This window comes from Lepisosteus oculatus, chromosome 9 (genome assembly GCF_040954835.1).
Source record: "Lepisosteus oculatus isolate fLepOcu1 chromosome 9, fLepOcu1.hap2, whole genome shotgun sequence".
In the NCBI taxonomy this organism is placed as follows: Eukaryota; Metazoa; Chordata; class Actinopteri; order Semionotiformes; family Lepisosteidae; genus Lepisosteus; species Lepisosteus oculatus.
Genome location: NC_090704.1, coordinates 46241277 through 46262863, shown reverse-complemented (window position 1 = coordinate 46262863; position 21587 = coordinate 46241277). Strand labels below are relative to the sequence as shown.

The following is a 21587-nucleotide window of genomic DNA, read 5'->3' as shown; positions in this document are numbered from 1 at the left end:
AAAAAGCCACCAGATAAAAACTGAGCACTTTAGATTCTACCCCTTGTTTATAGTAGACTAAGGGTTTTAGTTTTTCTACTATTTGAAATACAAAAGGCATAAAAAGCGTATAAATACAGTGTAAAAGGAGGAGAAGGAGAAGGAAGTCAATTAGCAGAGGTTTTGGACATTACTCAAATTTCTGTATTCCTCTCCTGGTTATTTCATGCCAGTTAGTCTTGCAATCTCTGAGAGAAAGCTCATGGACGTGCCACTGTAACAGTGTGCTGACCATTATGACCGACGGCAGGCTGTCCTTTTGGGAAACAGCATCACACAATTAAAACAGGAGGACCCTGCATCTGGTCAGGCATTAAGGAAAAATCGTAGTCTGGAATGGCCTTTTCCTAGTCCCCAGAAGCCACATTATGAAAGACCCAGCAGAGAATATCTTTAAATTTAACTCAAAGCCATTGCTGATTGGCAATGTGCAAATGCCATGTTTCTCAGTCGTCATTGTTTTTCTAGTGCTGGAGAATGTTTTAATAGAGTGCTTCAATACAATATTGGTAAAGTCACTTAGGCCTTCCAAAAGAGCCTCCAGTCTGTTTTACAGGAAACACCAGACAACATTAGAAACCTGTGTAGCTTCCAAGCCTTTCGTGTAACAAACAAGACCAGCCAGTTTCCTTGTCACTGATGTTTTATAAATTGTGCAGCTAAGCTCAGGATTGCCCAGGAACAATCTGACTCACTTCATCGCCACACCTATACAACAGGTTTCAGAGCCAGTAAGTGACAGATAAATGTCTCCAGTGCTGAAACAAAGCACTATGACAAACATACTGTATCCTACTGCACAATAAGCTTAGGAAAATGTATTTACTATTTTAGATACTATTTTTTGTAGCTACAGTGTTCCCCAACAGCCTTTTCACCATCTTCCTTGTGCTTTTATTTCAAAATAAAAACTTCCAAATAATATAAATAGTATTCAATTTGCATAAACTATGTTATCTATTATAGTTACATAATTCAGCCATATAATTCATTTTTTTCTACATAAAAATGAAGAAGTATTTTTAATTCACTTGTTGAGAATTAAAGCCATTTAAAACAATTATCAATTGTACTGGAATAATTCATTTTCTGCTAAATTAAGCAAAACTGTGTTTTTCACCCTTGGGTGCATTGTGAGGTCCCTGCTTCAGCCAGTTTCAATGTGATTAGGGTACACTCCAAACTACTGGTGTGTGCTTGAAACAAGTTCCCCACAAGACCAGCACAATTCTGGGATGTCATTTACAGTCATGCCAGCAGCTATAACATCACCTGCAACTCACACCTGGCAGCCCACTGAAGCTCAGCAGGTGTGAGCCTGGTCAGTACCTGGAGGGGAGAGCTGCTGGGAAAGCTGAGGCTGCTGCTGGAAGAGGTGTTAGAGGGCCCAGAAGAGGGCGCTCACCCTGCGGTCGGTGTGGGTCCTAATGTCCCAGTAGAGTGATGGGGACTCTATATTGTAATGAAAAGGCGCTGTCCTTCAGATGAGACATTATGTACTCTCACTGGTCATATGAAAATCATAGAACATGTATGTTTCATGCACGGCTCCCACACCCAAGTCTCACAAAGATAAACCAAGACTGAGCTCCATCTGTTACTTTACAGTTGTATCGCTCTCTGGATCTTACAAGGAGCAGCTCGAAGACAAGAAAAAAGCCACCTGAATGAAAAGGGGCGAATGAAGCGTTCTTCTGCACAGTGTCCAGATAAGATAGTCTTACTGTGAAAAGTCTTAACGAATGTCTCATATGCAACTGGATGAGGACAGGTTTAGGACTATGGATTTGATTAGGTGCCCTCCCAGTGCAAGTCTGAGTCTCACTAGGGACTGTTCCCCAGAGATTTTATATTTCACTGTTTGTGTGGTTATACTGTACATCACAGTTATATATAACAGTGCAGTACAGTAGCAACATTACACATCCCTTTAATACTCATTTATTTATTTGAGGCCAATATATGACAATAAAGCACCTTAGCGAACAAATTTAATCCTTAAATTTTTCAAAAATGAAAATGAAGAGCCAGTGAAAAGACACACATGCTCTCTGCAGATGGAAGCGTAAGAAAGGCCATGCTGTTATCAAACCGAATCAGGCTGGGCTCACCTTCTGAACATCAGCATCATGCTTTTGTTGCATCTTCAGCTTCTCCTCGTGGCATCTGGCCTCCAGTACTTTTGTCTTCATTTCAAGCTAAACCAGGGGAGAAAAAAAGCATGAACAGCAGGAACCCCGCAAATCTAAATCCATAAACCACCCACAGAGTGCTTCACCCATACGCCCCGAACTACTTCTGAGTCAGAACAAAGTTTCAGAAACTCAGTTAAGGGCATCAAACCTTCAGACTCAAACCCTGGTCCCGAGCAGCCCCAAACCAGTTTGTCTGACAGGTAAACTGTTTTGGCTAAGATTGGTAACACCATTTAGATATCTGCAAGTCATCTGTTCAATTAAGAGAATTCTGGTCCATGAGGGCTGAAGATTACTGTGATACTAGCCCCTGAAAAATCTGATGACTCAGTTTAACAAATCTATTGTCCCCTATCTCTAGAACCGACAGGTGACTTCATGGTGAGCAAATCTGCTGGATTGGGGATCTCCAGGACGAGGGGTGGATCCCTGTCCTAAATCAAATGTAGCTGAAGAGTCTGAAGGAAGTTACTAAAGAACTATTAATTCCAAAGGAGAAGGCACTACAGCAACGGATCAGCAGAACATAAAAATACCAAATATTTTTTATCAAACATTTCTCAGATAAATCAAATTACTACAGGCAGATAACTATGGTGCATGGAAACAAATGGACACACACAGTACAGAACGATTAGTTAAATTTAATTAGGTTTTCAGGAAATATTTTATTTAGAAAAAAAAGCAAAAATAAAGATCTTATCAGTTGTAAGCTGAGAAATCAAAGAATGCTTTCAAGTCTATTGACTGTCAGCACGTCACATTTCGCACAGTTTCTGGAAAAACAAAAAACTGTTCTGTTTTGAGGAAGTTCTTTTATTTGGGCTCAGCACTGGGGGGCAAAAGTTCAGGCATTTTTTCCCCTCCGCATAGGCTGGAAGAGAGCGCATTCTTGGCTTGTCATACACACATGCTTGCATTTCTGTACTTGTGAGGGCCTCCTATTGGCTGTCTTTCCATTGTTACTCACTGTTCTATACTCTTCTGAAATGGAGCTCGACACAAGGTGAAAAAAGACCCCAGATAAATAGTTCCTGCACTTGCAGTCTGCAAAGATGGTGGCATTTAGTTTTTTTTAAAAGTATTTGCTTTGCAAGAAGCACTTCACTGTTTCTCACAAGGTCTGTTGCTCAGGAGTTAGTACTTTTGTAAGGAATAATAATAATAATAAAAATAATAATAAACTGCATTTATATGAAGCTTTTCATTCCAAAGGATCCCCAAGTACTTAACATAAAGGAGTGGATCCACTTCAAACTCACTTAAGCAGGGAGCGGGATGAGAAACTGCTTCAGCACTTGAATTAAGGAGAAACTTTAGAAATGCCACAATGTGCTTGTTCACTGTGGAATTTAACCTGGACACCGGAGTTAATATCCCTGCTCCTTCTTACAGTGCCATAGGCTCTTTAATGCTCAAGGAGTCAGGACTTTGGTTTAAAGTCTCATTCGAAGGACAGAACCCCCTTCAGCACAGTGTCCCTGGTCACCACAATGGGGCATTGGTGCGGAGGTCGTTCCAGAGCAAAGAGCGCCACCTACTGGTCAACCAACACCTCCTGCATCTGTGACCTTGATTTCCTTGGAGTTCTTCCATCCCCGTTCTGACCAGGCCGGGGTGAGATACAAGGCAACTGGTCTTCAAACAGACGTTGGCACTTTCACGCACACCCCGCCCCACGCACAGGCGACTGCATCATGGTTGGCTAACCTGGAACGCGGTGTGCCATTTCCGCAAACCACAGCAGCAGCAGCAGCAGCACACGTCCTTAACTGCAGCCCAAGTACCTCTCACTTGTCACCGCGCTGACTGTAATTCCCGTTCTGTCTATGTTTTCCACGTGTTTACGGAAAAAAAAGGCGATGTGTTTGATCTGCTTAATTTGCAGCTTTATAAACACATCGCTATGCAGATGGGCCCCTGTTATCTGCTGCCTAGGGCTCTGATGTGCTTTGAACTGGCAGTGGTTGCTCTTGGCTTGTCTCTTCTTATCTGTTCCCCTCCAGGGCAGGGGTGGCATCCAGACACACATGGGTTTCAAGGTTCCACAGGACTCTTGCCAACAACATTAATTGAAAGTCAAAGCTTGGCAGCCACCTACAAGCCAGACATTTAGAAGGGGAAAAATTAAGTGCCAGCAACAAAACAGAACATAAAAGGCAAACTCCGCGCCTGGCGACTTCTACCCCACCTCTTTCTGACAAAAACATGTCAATGGGGTTTCAGTGTTTATCTTGTTAATACCCCTTCTTATGACAGAGCAAAGCAGCTCTCATCTTAAGAGGGGACAAGATAACTTTTTATTTTATTTTCGTTTTTTATTTTACTTTCCTGAGGGTTTCAGCAGTAACATAGCAGCTTGTTTATTTCAGGGTCATGTTTTGAAAAGCGATATTATAATTACTTTAGCAGCCAAGGTAAAAATGAACTCTTCATGTTACAGACCAGGAATTCCTCAACCTTGAATTACAATAGACAACTTTGCCAGAGAATTCCCCGTAATTCAGCCTTAGGGCTCACTAGGACTTGCATGGTTTTAACGTCTCCTGCTCAGCAATGTAGTTACTTCAGTTACACAATGTGGAAAAAAATACTTTGAGTTGTATTCATGTTAAAAGAAGGTAATTTAAAGAAAATATTTTCTGATATCTACAAAGCTGATGCACTACATATATTTAATTCGGTTCGGATTCCAAAGTTTAAACCATTAAAAAACAAGGGGAGAAAATAACCTTTAATAAATAAATACTGATGGGTAACATTAAATGTACTGTAGCTGGGAAGAAATTCAAAATTAGTCAAAAAGAGTTAGTCTACATAAGCGAACATTGAAGAATCTGTAGGTAGCAGACAAAATAAAATAGTAACACCAATGTAAAGTCAATTAACAGGGCTGTGTTAGGCGTCATTCCAGAATATCTCATAAAAGCTCAACTGGGTTAAAATCTGGTGACTGAACAGTATTGTCATGCTCATCAAACCATTGGGCTCTGTTATCCTGGAAGACACCCCTTTCTGCAGGAACACGGGCTGAAGATTATCACTCAGTCCCATTAATTAGCAATTTTTATTGACCTTGCCTTGCTGGAGTTTTTTAGCCTGGCACCCCCCAAGTCCTCATCCGTTTGTCGAGAACATGGCAAAGGATACCTCATCTGATCACATGGCACTTCTCCCCTGCTCTGTAGTCCATCGCCTGTGGTCTTTGCACCGTTGGACTCGCACAACATGGGCTGCCAGATGTGCCGAGACGTTTAGATGCTGCAACCCGACTACGGTACTCTGCTCTGTGGCAGAAATGTTTGTGATGAATGCAGCAGTTTGATACCCCAAGCTGTAATATGTAGTCAGTTGATCAGCAGTTGGTCAATTGTTCTGCCTGGTACAGGTACCACGATCCCGGATCACGCGATTCTGCTCACTGTTGCTTCCCTCAGACTTCCATGGCTGGCGGTTGCTCATGAAACATCAGCGAGTTGAGCGGTCTTCATCACTGAAGCTCCTGCCAAACAGGCCAGCTGTTCTAACCCTCTTTCTGAAGCTACAGAGGTTTCCTCCTGCAGCCATGCTGGCCAGAATTATGGGCAACCAGACCTGCTCAGCATTTTTATGACCCTAAGCACGCTGGGATGTTATTTGCTTAATTAATGTATGAGACACACCTGTGTGGACACCCTCGCTCTCAAAATACTTGGAATTCCTTCCTGACTTACCCAGGTGATCCAATTTTTCGTCCACTTTCTGCATTTCCTTTAATATCTTTAATAAGTCTCACAGAAATGACAGTGCAAAGCAAGAGGAAGATATTGTCAAATAATTGGCAAAATGAAGCAATTAAACTACATCTTTAGCTACCAAAAGGTTCCTAGCTGTTGTTTTCTATTTTTAGAACCCTGTGCAAGTGACGGAGCTTCCCTGTTTCAGATTACATCTTAAAACTGTCTGTATAGTAAAGTGTCTTTGGTCGTGTAACGTTCACATCCTAGTCCCTGTAAATTGCTTTGAATAAAAATGCTTGAGGACCCCTTATAGCCAAAACCTAGACCACGGCAGCTGGCACTTCATGCTGAGTTATCAAGGCAGTATTAAATCCTCTTTGGTGTCTTGCGAAGTCTTTGACATCCCATTCCCAGAGTGCTGACAAACGTGCTAGGACACACAGAGCCTGGACACCCGTCAACAGCATTCTCCTGCCTCCTCTTAACCTACTGTAGGCACAGAACTGTGAACACATGACGGCAAGGCCTGGGACCTTTAATGGCACCTCTCTGCTTCTCTTCAGCAGAGGTTTTTATAAAAAGCCTGTCCTGCAGGGGTCAGTGTTTGGACAATTAAGCAATAACACACTTACCTAGGCTAAAGCATGACCAGTAGAACAAGTATTCTACCAAACTAACGGTTAATTGTAAATTCTTTATGTTAGTTTAGCTGAGGGATGCTCAGCTTTTGTAGTTTTACTTTTATTTTTTTTGTGTACAAAAAACAATTAATTCACCTTTCTAAAAATAGACCAGACTGCAGTGAGCATGGAGGTACAAAGGACTATTTTCTTTTTTGTTTAATGAAGACGTTTATGAACTCTATACATGCCTGCCAAATTAACCTGACCTGTTAGATAAAGTGCAAATTAATACCATTTTCCAGTGAAAATATATTAAATTTACTGCCTGATCTCTGTAGGGCAGTGCATTTTTGGACAATAGTATGAAATATTTAATAGCGCAAAACCTAAAACCTAAAGATCTCTTTAATACAGGTAAACAACATCAAAGAGGTCAAAATGAACACTGTCACAAAATTATCCAGCTAATAATAACTATCATCCAATCCTGAAGCATATTCATGCTCACAAAAAATACACAAATGTTTATTAAGATTTTCCATGCTATTTTTATTTAAATTTCTAACCCAATAAATACTTTGGTAGATGAAAGGAAATGTATCAGAAATCCCTAGGGTAACATGATTGAAGGCTTACAATTCACATGCTGTTTGTACTCCAAAATTAATTAAAAATTTACAGACATCATGGATTCATAATTCATATATTTTTTTCTTTCTGCAAACACATAAGTTTACATATAAATATAGCCACTTTAAACATTTGATAATTGCAGTTCTTTCATGTCTGAGTGATTTGCAATTATCCAGAATGTGTTGCCCTGATTTGGAACAGTCTGCCAGTATTGTCTGATGTGTTTGTTTTCCAAACATCGACACATTACAAACTCTTCTCCTTTACAGATTCCCAGCATCACTGGCTGGAAGCTACTCATATAATACATACCTTTTACACTTCTGAGCAGCTGCTGAACTCTGGACCATAATGCTGGAGGCTCAAACAAGTTAGTGCTCCACAATACAAAAAAGATATCTCTGCGCTGAAATCACTCCAGGGAAGAGCTCTGGGGTTTGACACTCCTGTGGTCACATGAATATCCTTTATTGACAGGCTAAAAGAACAATTTTTCAGTCTTGAACAAAGAAAACTACAAGGAGTCCTGATCCAAATGCCCAAAAAACCTCAAAAACACTGACAAAGTTAATCTTATAGACGTGAGTGGAAACTACATGGAAGCATATGTAAAAATTCCTTTACACAAGGATTGTGGAAGTATGGAACAAGCTACACAGCAACCCTGTAAAAGTTGGTACCTGGATTCTTTACAGACATACCTACATGACATCAACTAAATCAGCTATAAATCCCATTTGTAAACATTATATTCTAATGGAAGAATGAATTACAGTACTAACATAAACCTAGGTGCAGCTCTTGAAAACTTTTTCCATCAGAAGTCTAAAACACAGCACCTGCTAAATATATTTACTTCTATTTTTTTACAATCACCAAATACAACAAACCTGTCAGGAAAAAAAACAACTGAAATTACTCCATGGAACCTAGCATGATGTGGGTTCTTCAGAGTAACATCTTCAAATGCGCTTTTTCAAAAAAAGTTTTTCAAACCACATCAGTTGAAGCTTAAACTCATGAAAACCTACCCCCATAAAAAAAAAGCACAACACATATATTCCTCGCGTTTCAAGATTCCTTCAGTGAAAACATCTTGTCTCAAGGTTTGTATTAGAAACATCAATCTTCTTGACACCCTCTGCCGACATCTGTTATATAAACCGGGGCTGGGAAAGCATTAATGGAGTATCAATAATCAAAAGATCATTCGTTCACAGGTGGGCAGGTGAAGAGTACAGTTTAGCAGATGTTCTGTGTTCAAACAGGGAGCTGAGGTGAGCCAGATTCCCCTGGATCCCACTCACATACACTAACTGTTCTCCCTTTTTGATTGTCAAAACAAGTATCTGTTTGTGGTTTTCTGCTCGGAAGGATGAGAAGATGATGGCTCTTTTCATCTTGAATAAACACAGACATTTTAAAAAATTTAAGATGCGGTTCACCGCCATCTTGCAATTATGCTCCAAAAATACGTTTACTCAGTTGAATCAAAGCACAAAGCGATCGCAGCCACAGTTCAGCACAAATCCCGGTCTTATTTTATTCCGTACTTTCTCAAGAAAATACCCGTAAGAGTTCAATCTTAAAGCCGATGGCTCAAAACCAGGCAAAAAAAATGTAACAGCACACCTCTGTTAAGTGCAGTAAATCACTAAAGAGATAACGCATTTTGATCCTCATGGATTTTCACTGGGGAAAGATTCAAAGTGCCACACCGATCACTGCCCCTAACTTTATTAGTTGTTTTTTCAGGAGGAGCCCAGTCTACCAGGACATTTTTTTTGCCAGTTGTCCTTTAGCTACTCGGAACTTAATTCTTTTTACCTCTGATTCGGACTAGTTTTGAAGATGCTCACAAAGTTTCATCTCAGGTCCCATCAGCTTTCATGAGCCTGCCCTATGATCTGCATATCAATTATTATATCCATGAAAACATCCCTCTCATTAAAGTCATTAAGACTACTCAGTGAGACACGTTTAAACAAAGTGCCAGACATGTGACTCTACTTAGTGATGTGTTTATTGATCATGAAGTGGCTAAAAGCGGTGACTAAAGTGGGAACTACTAGGAACTGCATTTATGAAATCCTGGTTTCCTTCAATGAACGCATGTATGAAATCCTTGGATCGATTAATAACGGGTAAAAAACAAATGTGCTAGACAGGCTGAATAGCCTCTTCTCGTTCGTAATCATTATTAGTAGGATCTGATGTCCTTGTGAGAGGGAAAAAAAACAACACGCTTTCTCAGCGAATAATGGAAACCCGTGCTGGGGAAACGCAGCTGAAGATCACTCCAGCTGTGCATTTGCCACACTCAACCGAGACTGGGACAAGACTGCTGCTGCACGAGCTAACTGAAGGAAGAAGCAGGAAGCTGCTCATCCACTGTGAAGACATGACTCAAAGGCACCAAACCAAAACCAGCCTCCATGGCCTCCGTTATTTATTACGGAAATAAAAACAAGAGGGGAGCAGGAAAGGGTTACATCACTTACCCCTGCAGCCCCCGAATCTCTCCAACACCAGTGGGTGGTGCATGGAATGATTGGGGGAGGAGCTGAAGGGACCATTTCATTGCTTAATGCGAACATCTGCTTCTCATTTGACTCTCAAATCAAGCGGTGAAAACTGATCTTACTGTTTTATTTCCCGGCCCCCCCCCGCTTTCATTCATAACCAGAGTAATTGTGATGTTGACGTTTCTCCCATGTTTTTAATATGGGCTGCCAGGACCCGTGAGAAACACAGCCTTTTCACAATCCCAGCCTTGACATAAAACACAGCACAGCGTATGTGTCAGAGTGTGTGCGTGCAAGTTGTTCAGAACCAGGACAAAAAAAAAAATTGTGTCATCTTACGCCCTACTAAAATCCGATACCGAAAATCTCTAGTCTCATCATTAAAGTGCGTTTTCTGTTCCTCTGTTTCCTCAACCTATTGTTCTTAAGCATGGCTTCCCTTCTCACAGAGGAAGAAGCAGCTGTAAGTGTGCACTGAAATAATATGCTCCTACTTTTCAATACCTTGTGGTGCTTTAAACAAAACAGAAAAGCATGCACCTCATGTAAATATACAAATTTAACATATAATTAAAGACACATTCGGAACCAAGGTGCGAAGAAAACTATGTGACCCCTTACAGCCAGGGAAGGATTTACTACTGAGAAAGGCAGCTTGCCTCAGCCTCAGCACAGATGAAAACGCTTGGATTCCTTTCACCAGGGGAGGGTTTTCCAGCTGAAGACCGATTGCCCCACCCCTCCTCCTTCAGAACAGCCTGTTGTGAACTGTTCTTATTTCACAGCTTCCCAGTGCCTGCTGGTTCATGGAATTCGCTGGGTTCCCATGCCAATACTGTGCCAGTCTCAGTCAGGCTGGGAGCTACTGTACATACTCTAAGCCTGAAATTATAAGGGAATCTGTTATTGCAGCTCTTTTGGCAGTTAGTTGCTAATTCATTCAAGAATCTCATCCAGTTTCTTGACAGTAGGGTTTTGGTTACAACAGTGAAGCTCTGTGCAGGAGTAGCTCCAAGTGTCTCAGGTCTTGGTCATGGTACACCACATTCTGACATTCTTTCCAAACCAGCTCAATAAACAAATTGAACTAATGAGTGGTTTAATTAACCAATAACTGGAAACAACTATAAAACCTATAGGACCGGATCAGTTCAAGACCAAGGGCTGACCTGCAGTACAGAATACTATAACCCTGTGCTCAGAGCACGTCTTCTCCTCCAGGCAATGACACAGAAATACCTTGTGCCAGGAGAGCACAGAATCAATGTCTTTAGTCAGGAGCACATTTATGAGTCTCATAATCTCAAGGTGCACTAAACAAATAAAGATAAAATGTAACTATAAACTTGTCATTATCATTGAAAGGTAATGAAACCATGAAAGCATTCTAACATATACCCCTGGACAGATTGTCTCCAGATACAGAAACGTAACAGCGGACAGCTATCACATATCTCATTATACTACCACACTGCATAAGGAAGAAGCGCAGTTTGGAAAATCTTTTAGCAATCCTTTATACTCTACACTTTACAGTACGTTCCTCTGACTTCACACACTAATCCTCTGCAGATGCCTTCATCCTGACACCCAGATCCTTGGTCTATAAGGGAAATCTCAGCAGTTCTGAGGCCTTGAGTGCCCACTGACAAGATCAATTAAATAAGCCCCCGCTCAGCAACTGTCTTCAGCAAAAAAAAAAAAATAGACTGCATGCTTTACTCCTGCAGTGAAGTGCAGAACAATATTGGAAAAGGTATCTCCCAAAGGTGCCACATGTTACACATCACATAACATGATGCCTAGAGCAGAATGTCTGCAAACAAAGAACAGAATCCGGCTTCACAGTCTTCATCCTGAAGAAGCAGATGTTATATTGTTTTTCTTTTTTTTTTGGTTATAACACAGCATTCCTATTTCACTTAGGAATACACACAAAGAGATTTAAGAAATAAAAGTGGAAAAGAAGGACAAGTACATCCGTCCATTGCTTTGGCCACAGGAGAAGGAAACTCCAACAGTTCAATAGTTCAATGCTGGTGAGGACACAGAGACGTGGCCAACAGTAACCAAGGTAGACTACATTTTCTCAGTGTCCTCCTTACAGGGGTGTGAAGAACCCTTTCTGAAGCAGCACTGGGGAGACCAAAGGAATCTGAGAACATGGCGGGAGTCCATGTCATAATGGCAAGACACCCGAAAAAAGGAGTTACAGTATGCCACTATGTGAAGCTCAGCAGGTGTGAGCCTGGCCAGTACCTGGATAGGAGACCTCCTAGGAAAAACTAAGGCTGGTGCTGGAAGAGGTGTTTGTGGGACCAGCAGGGGGCGCTCACCCTGCAGTGTTTGTTGGTCCTAATGCCCCAGTATAGTGATGAAGACCTAATACAGTAAAAATTGACTCTCACCTGAAAAAGGGTCTGTGGCCAAAATGTTTTGGTTTCTTTCTTCTCTTTTCAGCACGGAATAAACCTATTACTTTTTTATTCCCTGCGGTCTGTGTGGGTCCTAACGCCCCCAGTATAGTGATGGGGACACTATACTGTAAAAAAGTGCCATCCTATGGATGAGACATAAAACCGAGATCCTTACTCTCCGTGATCATTAAAAATCACAGGACATTTCTCGAAAAGAGTAGGGGTATTACCACGGCCTCCTGGCCAAATTTCCCCCTGGCCTTTACCCATCATGGCCTCCTAATAACCCCCCTCTCTGAACTGGCTTCATCACTCCGCCCTCCTCCCCACTGAGAGCTGGTGTGTGGGGAGAGTACTGGTGCACTTTGATTGCTGTCACATCATCCAGGTGGGGCTGCACACTGGTGGTGGTGGAGGGGAGCCCCATTACCTGTAAATCACTTGAGTGGAGTGTCCAGAAAAGTGCTATATAAGTGTAAGGAATTCTTATTAATTATTATGCATGACAGAGATCAGAAAGTGAAGTTGATCAATATGCATAAAAGGGAGGAGTTTTAAAAAATCTAAAAAAAATAAAAGGTTAATGTTGGAGGTTTCTTCTTCGGAAAGAAGGCGTAAGACCAATTGAACTCTCGAGCCCTGGAAAGAGGAGTACGGCTCAGGCAGTCTGTGCTCGGCCTTCTCAGGGGACTCCCCAGCGTAGCGTGGAAGTGGGCTGGGAGGGGGAGCAGACAGTGGGCAGTACCAGCTGAGACAGGTGTGCCCTGGGCTGGAATGGATCACCTCCCAGGTACGCTGCTCGCCCCGTGAAACACAGCCCACGGCTCTTCCCAGGCCAGCAGAACATCTCCAGGTATCATAGGCACGAGGACAGGATCGGGAAAGCCTCTGATGAATATGGGCGGGACCATCTCCCACTAAGTGCAGTTACTCAATGTTCAGGAAAGCTGCCCCGTGTTTTTATTTTCCAGGATGCACGAGGCAGTGCGGAGATCACACAGGAAAGATAATACATCACCATCTCAGACTGACTTCTACCTGTACTTACTTGCAGTGCAGACGCAAAACCCATGCAGGCTTTACAGGAAAGAAGGGATGACTCAGCTGTCTTCGGGCAACGTTTCTGATTTGTTGCACAATCCTTCCCATAATGAGATAGTTATCAAGAGCAACTTCATTCACAGAAAACTAGAAAAGTTTTCCCTGATTAACTGAGAATAATTATGACTCACAAAGTAAGGATGGAAAAAAAGCTTTTTTTTTTGGCCTGCACAAACAGGGTTCAAATATCAGTCATTCTCCTTTTATCTTTATGCAAAAACAGCACAGGCATCATTGGTCCTCTGCTTGTAATTAACAGCAATTTTTTATTTTAAATGAAAAAAACACATCTTCCTTTACTTTAGAAGACACCGAAAATTCACATGTTGAGTTTCTCCTGCATGGAGTTTCCACATGTACAATGACCATCTCTCATGGGAATGTATGGGCTAGCTCCAAGTGACCTTAAGCACTTACTGCATGAGTGCAGTCCAGCTCCTAATCTAAGATCAGATGATTCAGGCCTTTTCATTCTGCCAAAGACCGTTTCTATAGAGCGAACAGCGGAGCCTCTCACATACAGCACCACATCTGTGCAGCTCACTGCCCGAATGCATTAGAGACACTGCAACTTCAAACTCACTTAAAGATGCTTTTAATGGATTAACTGTTCTCCTATTCCAGTTTGCTGTGGTTTTTCTCTTTTTGTAATACTTCTGTGTGTTACATATGTGCTTATGCACAGCACTATTAGGGTTTTGAAAAGTACTAAAAAACAGCATTAGAATACAATTGAGAGCCAGCATTGACTATAAACTGAAGAACTACTTTAGAGAAATGCAGAGGCTTCAGAATTACAGTGCATTTATACTGTATATATCACAGTATACTATACATTTACACAGAATGATGGGCATATTCATGCAGTGAATGAGACGTTAATAAATAATAAATGAGGTATTCAGCGTGATATCAACATTGGGACTGTGTTCCCTGTACACTGCCTGTATCTTTACTTAGAACAAAGTCCAGATATCTGCAAAGAAAAAAGAATACTGTTACCATAGCTACAGTACTCTTAGAGTGACAATATTCTCTCATAGTGGCTGTAAGTAAATGTTCATTCACTAGGTGCAGATCTCACTCTCTAGAATTTATATATAGGCATTTCTGTGCACTGCACTCAAAACACTAAAACACCTTTGCTGAAAGAATGTCGAAACTAACATAGCCAAACTGTCATTGTACTGTATATGCAGCATGTGCATAATTATTAGTCTCTCTCTCAGTCTATTTTAAATGACAGGTATTCCAAAAAATACAGCAAATGCTATTGGTTCTAACACTCATTTGTAGCTAAATATCTAGTCAGCATACAGTGACTATTCATATTCTTTGTGAACATTTTAGATGATGTAGGTAGCCGTGGGTAATATCATTTGTACTCTTTTACACAACAGGGTATTTGACTAGAGTAATGTGAGTGAAGGACCTTGCTCAAGAGTATGGCAGCAGTGTTGCACCTGGGATTCGAACCCATACCCATCCTGTTACAAGTACAAACCACTGCTCAAACCCGTGATCCGCAGTACCGCCCTGATAACAGTCTAGGGGTGATCACAAAAGGTAGCCACAGACAAAAAGAAACTTCTGCGATCACTACAGCCTCTGAAACTAAAGTATAACTCTACTTATATGCATTTGTTTTATATCAATCTGTCAGTGTGAAAAGGTAATTTACACATGGGAGGGGTAAATCACCGAACACCTGGAGTCCAGCACCTGCAGGTCCCAGTTTTATTTAAATGGAATTTGCATCGTGAGGAAGAACAAACGCTTAGGGTCGCGATACAAATCGGTCCACGTAGAGGACGTTTTTGGAAAGTAGGAAGCAACTGCATGCAGGCAGGCTGGTTCAGAAAGCAACAAGGAGATACTGTATACTCATGTGTTTTAGGTCATGGGATAAGGAATACCTCTCAAGTAAACAACAATGTGCAACAAAACTGCAGGCCCCGTACAGAGTAGTATGGCAGAGTGAAGTACAGCACATTACTAGTAGTTTGACATAGGTCCACTTATGTCACAGTGCAGGACAGTCCAGTATACTACATTATGCTCAAGTACAGATCAGTATAGAGTGGTAGCTCGGTACAGAGTTCATTACTGAGCTGTATGGCACAATGCAGTATGCAATACTACAGTATAGTTGTATAGTTTGGTACAGTAAAGTCCAGCACAGTTGTAGAAGGACAAAACACTAAGCAAATTAGTAAGCCCCAGGCTACGAGAAGCTACGGCACTGCAGTACGAAATACAAAGTGAGTAAGAAACAGATTAGACTGAAATCCCACAGTACAGCAGCTTCAGGTGCTCACCCGGACATCACCATACATGAGGACTGTATATGTATGACTACGTTCACAAAACAAGTCTTGCGTCCAAAAACCAAACAAAACCCTTTACTTTGATGACTGGACATGCTTGACTGGGGAGTTTGTTTACTATAAATTCCACTGTAGATTCTGTAACCATACAGCAGTCAGGGGTAGGGGCTGATGCTGGCTGACAAGAAAACGGAATATGTTCAGCCTTTAACAGATTATGGATTTCTGAGTACCCCCTGCCCTTATTTAATATCAGCCTGATAAGATGAAAAAGAAGGGAAAACCCAAGGCACAGGCACACTGTTAAATTGGAAGCCTCTCTATCCCTACTTTGGCTAATTTCTTTTGCATCAATTTTTTATAAATTCAGATATTTTATCAGAATATTTTGAAACGAAAACCGGTGGGACTATTAAAGTAGATTATTTTAGGCTGTAATTAAAAAAAAAATCAATCTTTTCCTTGAGGGCTCCTGGGGAATTTGGGAAAAGGCAGTTCAGAAGTGTTCCACAGCGGCACCCTACTGGGAAAACCTGGGCATCCCAACTGTACTTTAAAACATTCCCATCAGAAACAGACTGTTCAACAGAAACGGCCTTATGAGATAATTATCAGGGACACACAAATGGGATCTATTGGGAGTGTTCTGGCAAAAAAAAAATACTTCCATTCTGAGCCCAGGTTTAAAGGAGGACGCGAGAGCTGTGGAAATGCATTCATCTCTCTGCAGCCGAGAGATTAGATGAGGAGACGCTAAATCTTCTTAAAGCCTGTACTGCAAAGTACCAGCTGCAGCACAAATTCCAAATTGCATTTCTCCTTCGAACCCTGCTGAAGAGGATCGTCCTTGATTCATTTTTTATTAGTAACCTGTTATAGAGGCTGTGGCTCAGAATGTGCAAGAGAAAAAAATATAGCACCTCTGGCAATGCCAAAAAAGATTACAAAAAACTAAAACATATCGTGCTTTGAATGGAAAGAGAGGATTTTTTCAGTTGGTTGCGAAGCATTGAGCTGCTGAGTCTAAACCTTTCTCAAAAGATGGAGGCCAAGGATAAATGCTTAGCAAGCTTCCAAATCATGACACCACCCAGCTGTTGATGATGAAATGCTAATAAACAATAAGTATGTTCCTGCTAATTCAAGAACACAGTCAAGCAGCTGGGACTAAGCGCTCTTGCACCCTGTGTATGAAGCCAGAGTCTCACAGACCCCTGCACCTTATCAGAAACACATCACACGCTCCAGCACCCAGTCCCTCTGGAGAAGCCTGAAAAAATAAACTCGGCGGTGAGAAATGTTTTGACTTCTGTCTTGATCAGTGATAGCCTCCACTTTCTTGTTCATGGGAAAAAGAAATGGTTGTCACGTTCATCCCAGAGCGATGAAGTCAAAGCCGTGACCTCGTTCACATCAAACAATGCACAGCGCTGTACAATGGGTCCCCCAGGCGGGCTCCATTACGAGCCACCCGCCTGTAAACTCCAGACTGAAACCTGCAAAACAAACGTCCTCACCTATCGTGGGAAGTGAAACTTAAAACCACTGTATTGACAGTTCCCTTTTTCCCCCCACACACAACACTGAACCACAATAACGACACTGTACACACAAGTCAGCCCCTCATGCAAAGTTCGGGCTCACCTGCCGGCTCTAGCACTGCTGTGAGAGGACAGCGCTTTTATCTGCGCTGGTCATCTCTGAGCAACACAACAGGCTCCTGAGGATTTTCCCGACACATATGCTAATCATAACTGAAAAAAACAAACGGAACTATAACAGGCTGGAGCAGACAGAATGTTTTTTAATCCAAATTAAAAGTCTAAAACAAAAGCAACTTGCTACTAGTAGTGGTGGCAGGAACATTAAATGTTATATGAGCCTTAGAGCAGGCCAGTTGATTCACCTCCCTATATTGTATGTTCCTAAACAGACAAGACACTGGGTGGAATAAACATTAGAACAACTGCTGTCCTAAAGCTAGTCCCAGGATTCAACACTGAGAAGAATTCCTCAGACACCCGGTCAATTATCAGCAAGATTCACACTACCTACAGCACACGGCTGCCAGTACCATGATTCTAAGGCATGGAAGGGGCCACCCTGCAAACGAGGACAAGCTACTCAACCTTAACCCAACCATAAAGCTACATAAAGGTGTTCCCCACGACTCTTCCAAAATGGCAGGATGACATCTTGGGATCAATGAGCTAGGAAGATGGGATATAAGCTTGCATTGGTATTTGATGGGAACTTTGCATATGTTTCTATGGCCAACTGCACAAAACCCCCAAATCTACAAACTTTTGTGTATTAAGCTCTAAAGGGTCTGCTGGTTACATTCAAGAACTCTAACAGATTTCACTGCAGAGCAGGGGCCCACCTAGTACATGTTCTACAGCAGGGGTGTCCAGTCGTGGTCCCGAAGGCCCAGTTTGTCTGTGGGGTTTCATTCCAGCTCAGCTAGTTACTGGTTAAACAAGGCCAATTCAACCTCTTCAGGGTGCAGTGGGAAGAGACCGGGAGCCCCCTGCAGACAGGACTGCACACCCCTGTACTAGAGCCAAGGCAAGCCTAGTCGCATTTGAACACAAATTCAACAAGATGCTCGGACCAATGCCACATGCTGTATTCAGGGCAAATCCACATTAAAGGCTAGCAATGAGGTGACTTCTCTTCCACATACTGTAAGTCAGTGCTTCCCCCCCATAAAAAAAGATACTTTTTCCAGCAGCCACCTGTTTCAGGTTCTCCACTAAGCCCCCTTTCTTTCCAGAGCTGCCCCATTTTGCCAGACCAGCACCTGTTACAGTCCGTTTCCAGTAACACGCATCTCTCAAACCACAGGCCTTTAGTTTAGACACTGCCTTTCCCCCAGTCAGGCTATAAAGTAAACACCCATGACAGCGTGCTGTGTTGCAACCTTTCCCCCTGGAAAGAAGAATTTTCAACCCAGAAGCTAAACCTCATTACAAATCTTTAAAGCAAAGCTCTAGGCAATATTCCATTCAGATCCCAAAGGATCAATCTGACAAATTAGTTGGAGTGTTTTCATTATTCATTTCACAATGCAACCTAAAGACGGGTTGAGAAGTTGCTTCACTGGCTTTTTTGGAACATGTTCAGAAACACAAAAGCCGAAAGCCTTATCTGCTGCAATAAAAAAAAAAAAATAGCAGGCCTTTGTACTTGAAGAAAACCAGACAATGTCGCTAAATGTCCAGCTCTGTGAAAATCCCCCCCTCAGTTGTACCCTCTAAAAAAGCTAAGAAAATCCTTGCCTGCATCGGTTTTGATATATCTCTTCTAGAAATGAAGATGAATCAGAAAGACCAAAATTTACTTTCCTTTAACACATTTAGGCATAATTAAAAACTCAGCTGACACCAGCTGCTTTACATGCAGTGACTCCGTTTGTGATAAACGGACATCAGGGTAGGACAAAGTCAAACTGTTTGAAGCAAGAAGAGATAAGAGTCAAATTCTATATTCTGCAGCCGCATAACCGCTGTCACACTAATTCATGGCTTTCTCTCAGCTTTCACCCCCTTTTTGTTGAAGCTGAAAGTGAATAAGGCTGGAGGCAAGACCCAATGGCGCCAAACCACTAACGAAGGAAGGAGCTCAGAGACAGAACTCAGGGAGGAACACAAGAGTTAGACTGCGAGTACTTTACTAATGCCCCAGTATAGTGACGGGGACACTATACTGAAAGCAGGCGCCGTCCTTCGGATGAGACGTAAAACCGAGGTCCTGACTCTCTGTGGTCATTAAAAATCACAGGGAGTAGGGGTGTAACCCTGACGTCCTGGCCAAATTTCCCATTGGCCCTTATCAATCATGGCCTCCTAATAATCCCCATCTATGAATTGGCTTCATCACTCTGCTCTCCTCCCCACTGAGAGCTGGTGTGTGGGGAGCGTTCTGGCGCACTATGGCTGCTGTCGCATCATCCAGGTGAGGCTGCACACTGGTGGTGGTGGAGGGGAGTCCCCATTACCTGTAAAGCGCTTTGGGTGGAGTGTCCAGAAAAGCGCTATATAAGTGTAAGCAATTATTATTATTATTAAAAACAAAAAGCCCTGCGCCAAAAGTGCTTCCACCAAATACTGAGCTCACGGGTCTGCATACGACACATGTAATTTCTCTTTGGTTTTTACTGACACTTACTGTAACTTACCCTAGGCTTCTAGAAGAAGGCTTCTAGCCTTAGAAGCATCCAGTGTGAGCCTTCATGCTCTGAATAGAATATAAAGTTTACAAAAATGTGTATGCATCACTATGCAATTTCATAAAATGGGACACTGCTGGAAGGGTCTGCATACTTTTGCAATACACAGTATATTTTAATTTGTGTATATTAATGGAGCCGAGTATTAACTTTGACAACCCTATTTCACTGATGTCCAGATTGTTCATGTGTCATTGGACACCTGTGGTGTTTAAGGGGCGGTTATATTATGACTCCTCCTACCTCTTTTTCATGTGTGTGAACCGATGTCTGGTCATCACAGAAGGTGCTATTTTTTCCCAGGCTTGCTTTGAGGGAAATCTAGCAAAGGAGAAAGATCAGGTTAAGTGATCAAAGGCAACACCTCAAGGAGAAATGGCTTCAAGTGGGACAGTGTTGCCATATTTATCAAAGGCGGGCTAGAGTCTGCCTGGACAGCGCCACTAGGGAACTTAACACTTACCGGAGACAGAGGTATAGGTTTCTCTCGCAAATACCTGGGGTTTTCAATCTGGAAAACAAGACAATGCATCAAACCCTCATGGATTTTTCTTTTTTTTTTTCCTGGCAAGGCTTCCCCCTGCTTTTCTCTCTCGTAAACAATGCCAAACAACTTCAAAGAGAGTTGCTTAAATACACTGTCTTTCATCTACCTAAACTGTTTATCTTAAAGAATATCCCAGACCACTTCTAGGCATTGTGTGCTCTTAGCCCACTTCCACTTTTTGTGTCGGTCTGTAGTCAACACAACCAGTAATGTGAAAATAATGCGAGCCCATTTCTGGGCAAAGCGGGTCAACATGCATATTCACACAACCACACACACGCAACATCCTGCCTCAGTTGAAGCACTTACACCGCTTCAGATTTCTTATGCACACGTAGTGCTGAAGAAAGCTAAGTAATACTAAATCTAAATCAGAATGATTACTCACATTCAAGAGCGATTCTTTCGCTTCAGAGACAAGCTGCACACTCACTGACCCTCAATTTAACCCAATCACAAAGACTAGTTTTGAGTTTAAATTTTCCTTTCCATTAATTGTTTCGGCACCTGCGCTATGTATGGTACTTTTCCACCATGTGGTGCTGTTCAAGGACTTTGATCCATGTGCTCCCAACCTTGAAGGGAAACCTGAATTCTGTTCTTGTTGGGAAATCAAACCAGATGCAGAACACAATACAAACACGGCACGGGCACACACAAAAGACTTTTGATGCACTGTGTGCGTATTGTGTTTTTGGAACTGTTGCATTTTATAGGACTTGCTGCGTTTTAACAGCTGCCCTGAAGAGACTAGTCCCCTCGGCATGGAAAAATGACCAAATGATTCTGTGGTTCCAGGGATCAGGCTGCACGTGCCTGCACAGGCACACAAAAGATGCTGAAATAATACAAACTACAAATCCAGGACAAATAAAACACACACAGACATGCGCAAAAAATATCCTTAACTGTAGCGGCAATCTAATCCTTTTCAAACAGCCCAGCTGTGTTTTTAAACAAAACCCACATGACGCTATTGTTTTCTGCTTTGTTTTTGCCTTATTTGTTTAAAATACAGTACGTGTATTTGGTTCTGAACCCAGCGCTCTGTACCAGTTAAGATGTGGACCAGATGGGACTTCAATGCATTAGCGAGGCTCACGGAAATAACAAATAATTAGTGCTTTTGTGAGAGAAAACAAAGCATATTCCCTGTGGCATCCAGGATTGTGAAAGTGACATATTGGTATACATGGACACGTCTGGTTCCCATTACCCACGCACCGCTAC

The 21587-nt window shown here is 42.1% G+C and overlaps 1 protein-coding gene across 5 annotated transcripts in view; it reads right to left on the bottom strand.

Annotated features, from left to right (window-relative positions):
• The window catches only part of cep112 (centrosomal protein 112), a 144387-nt gene that overhangs the window by 103032 nt on the left and 19768 nt on the right, over window positions 1–21587 (bottom strand). For all 5 annotated transcript variants that reach the window (XM_015356208.2, XM_015356211.2, XM_015356214.2 and 2 more), the window contains exons 7-9: window positions 20274–20321; window positions 20054–20131; window positions 2151–2237 (exon numbers count right to left, since the gene is read on the bottom strand). In XM_015356208.2, the coding sequence (XP_015211694.2) occupies window positions 2151–2237; window positions 20054–20131; window positions 20274–20321 (213 nt within the window). The remainder of the gene's footprint in view (window positions 1–2150; window positions 2238–20053; window positions 20132–20273; window positions 20322–21587) is intronic.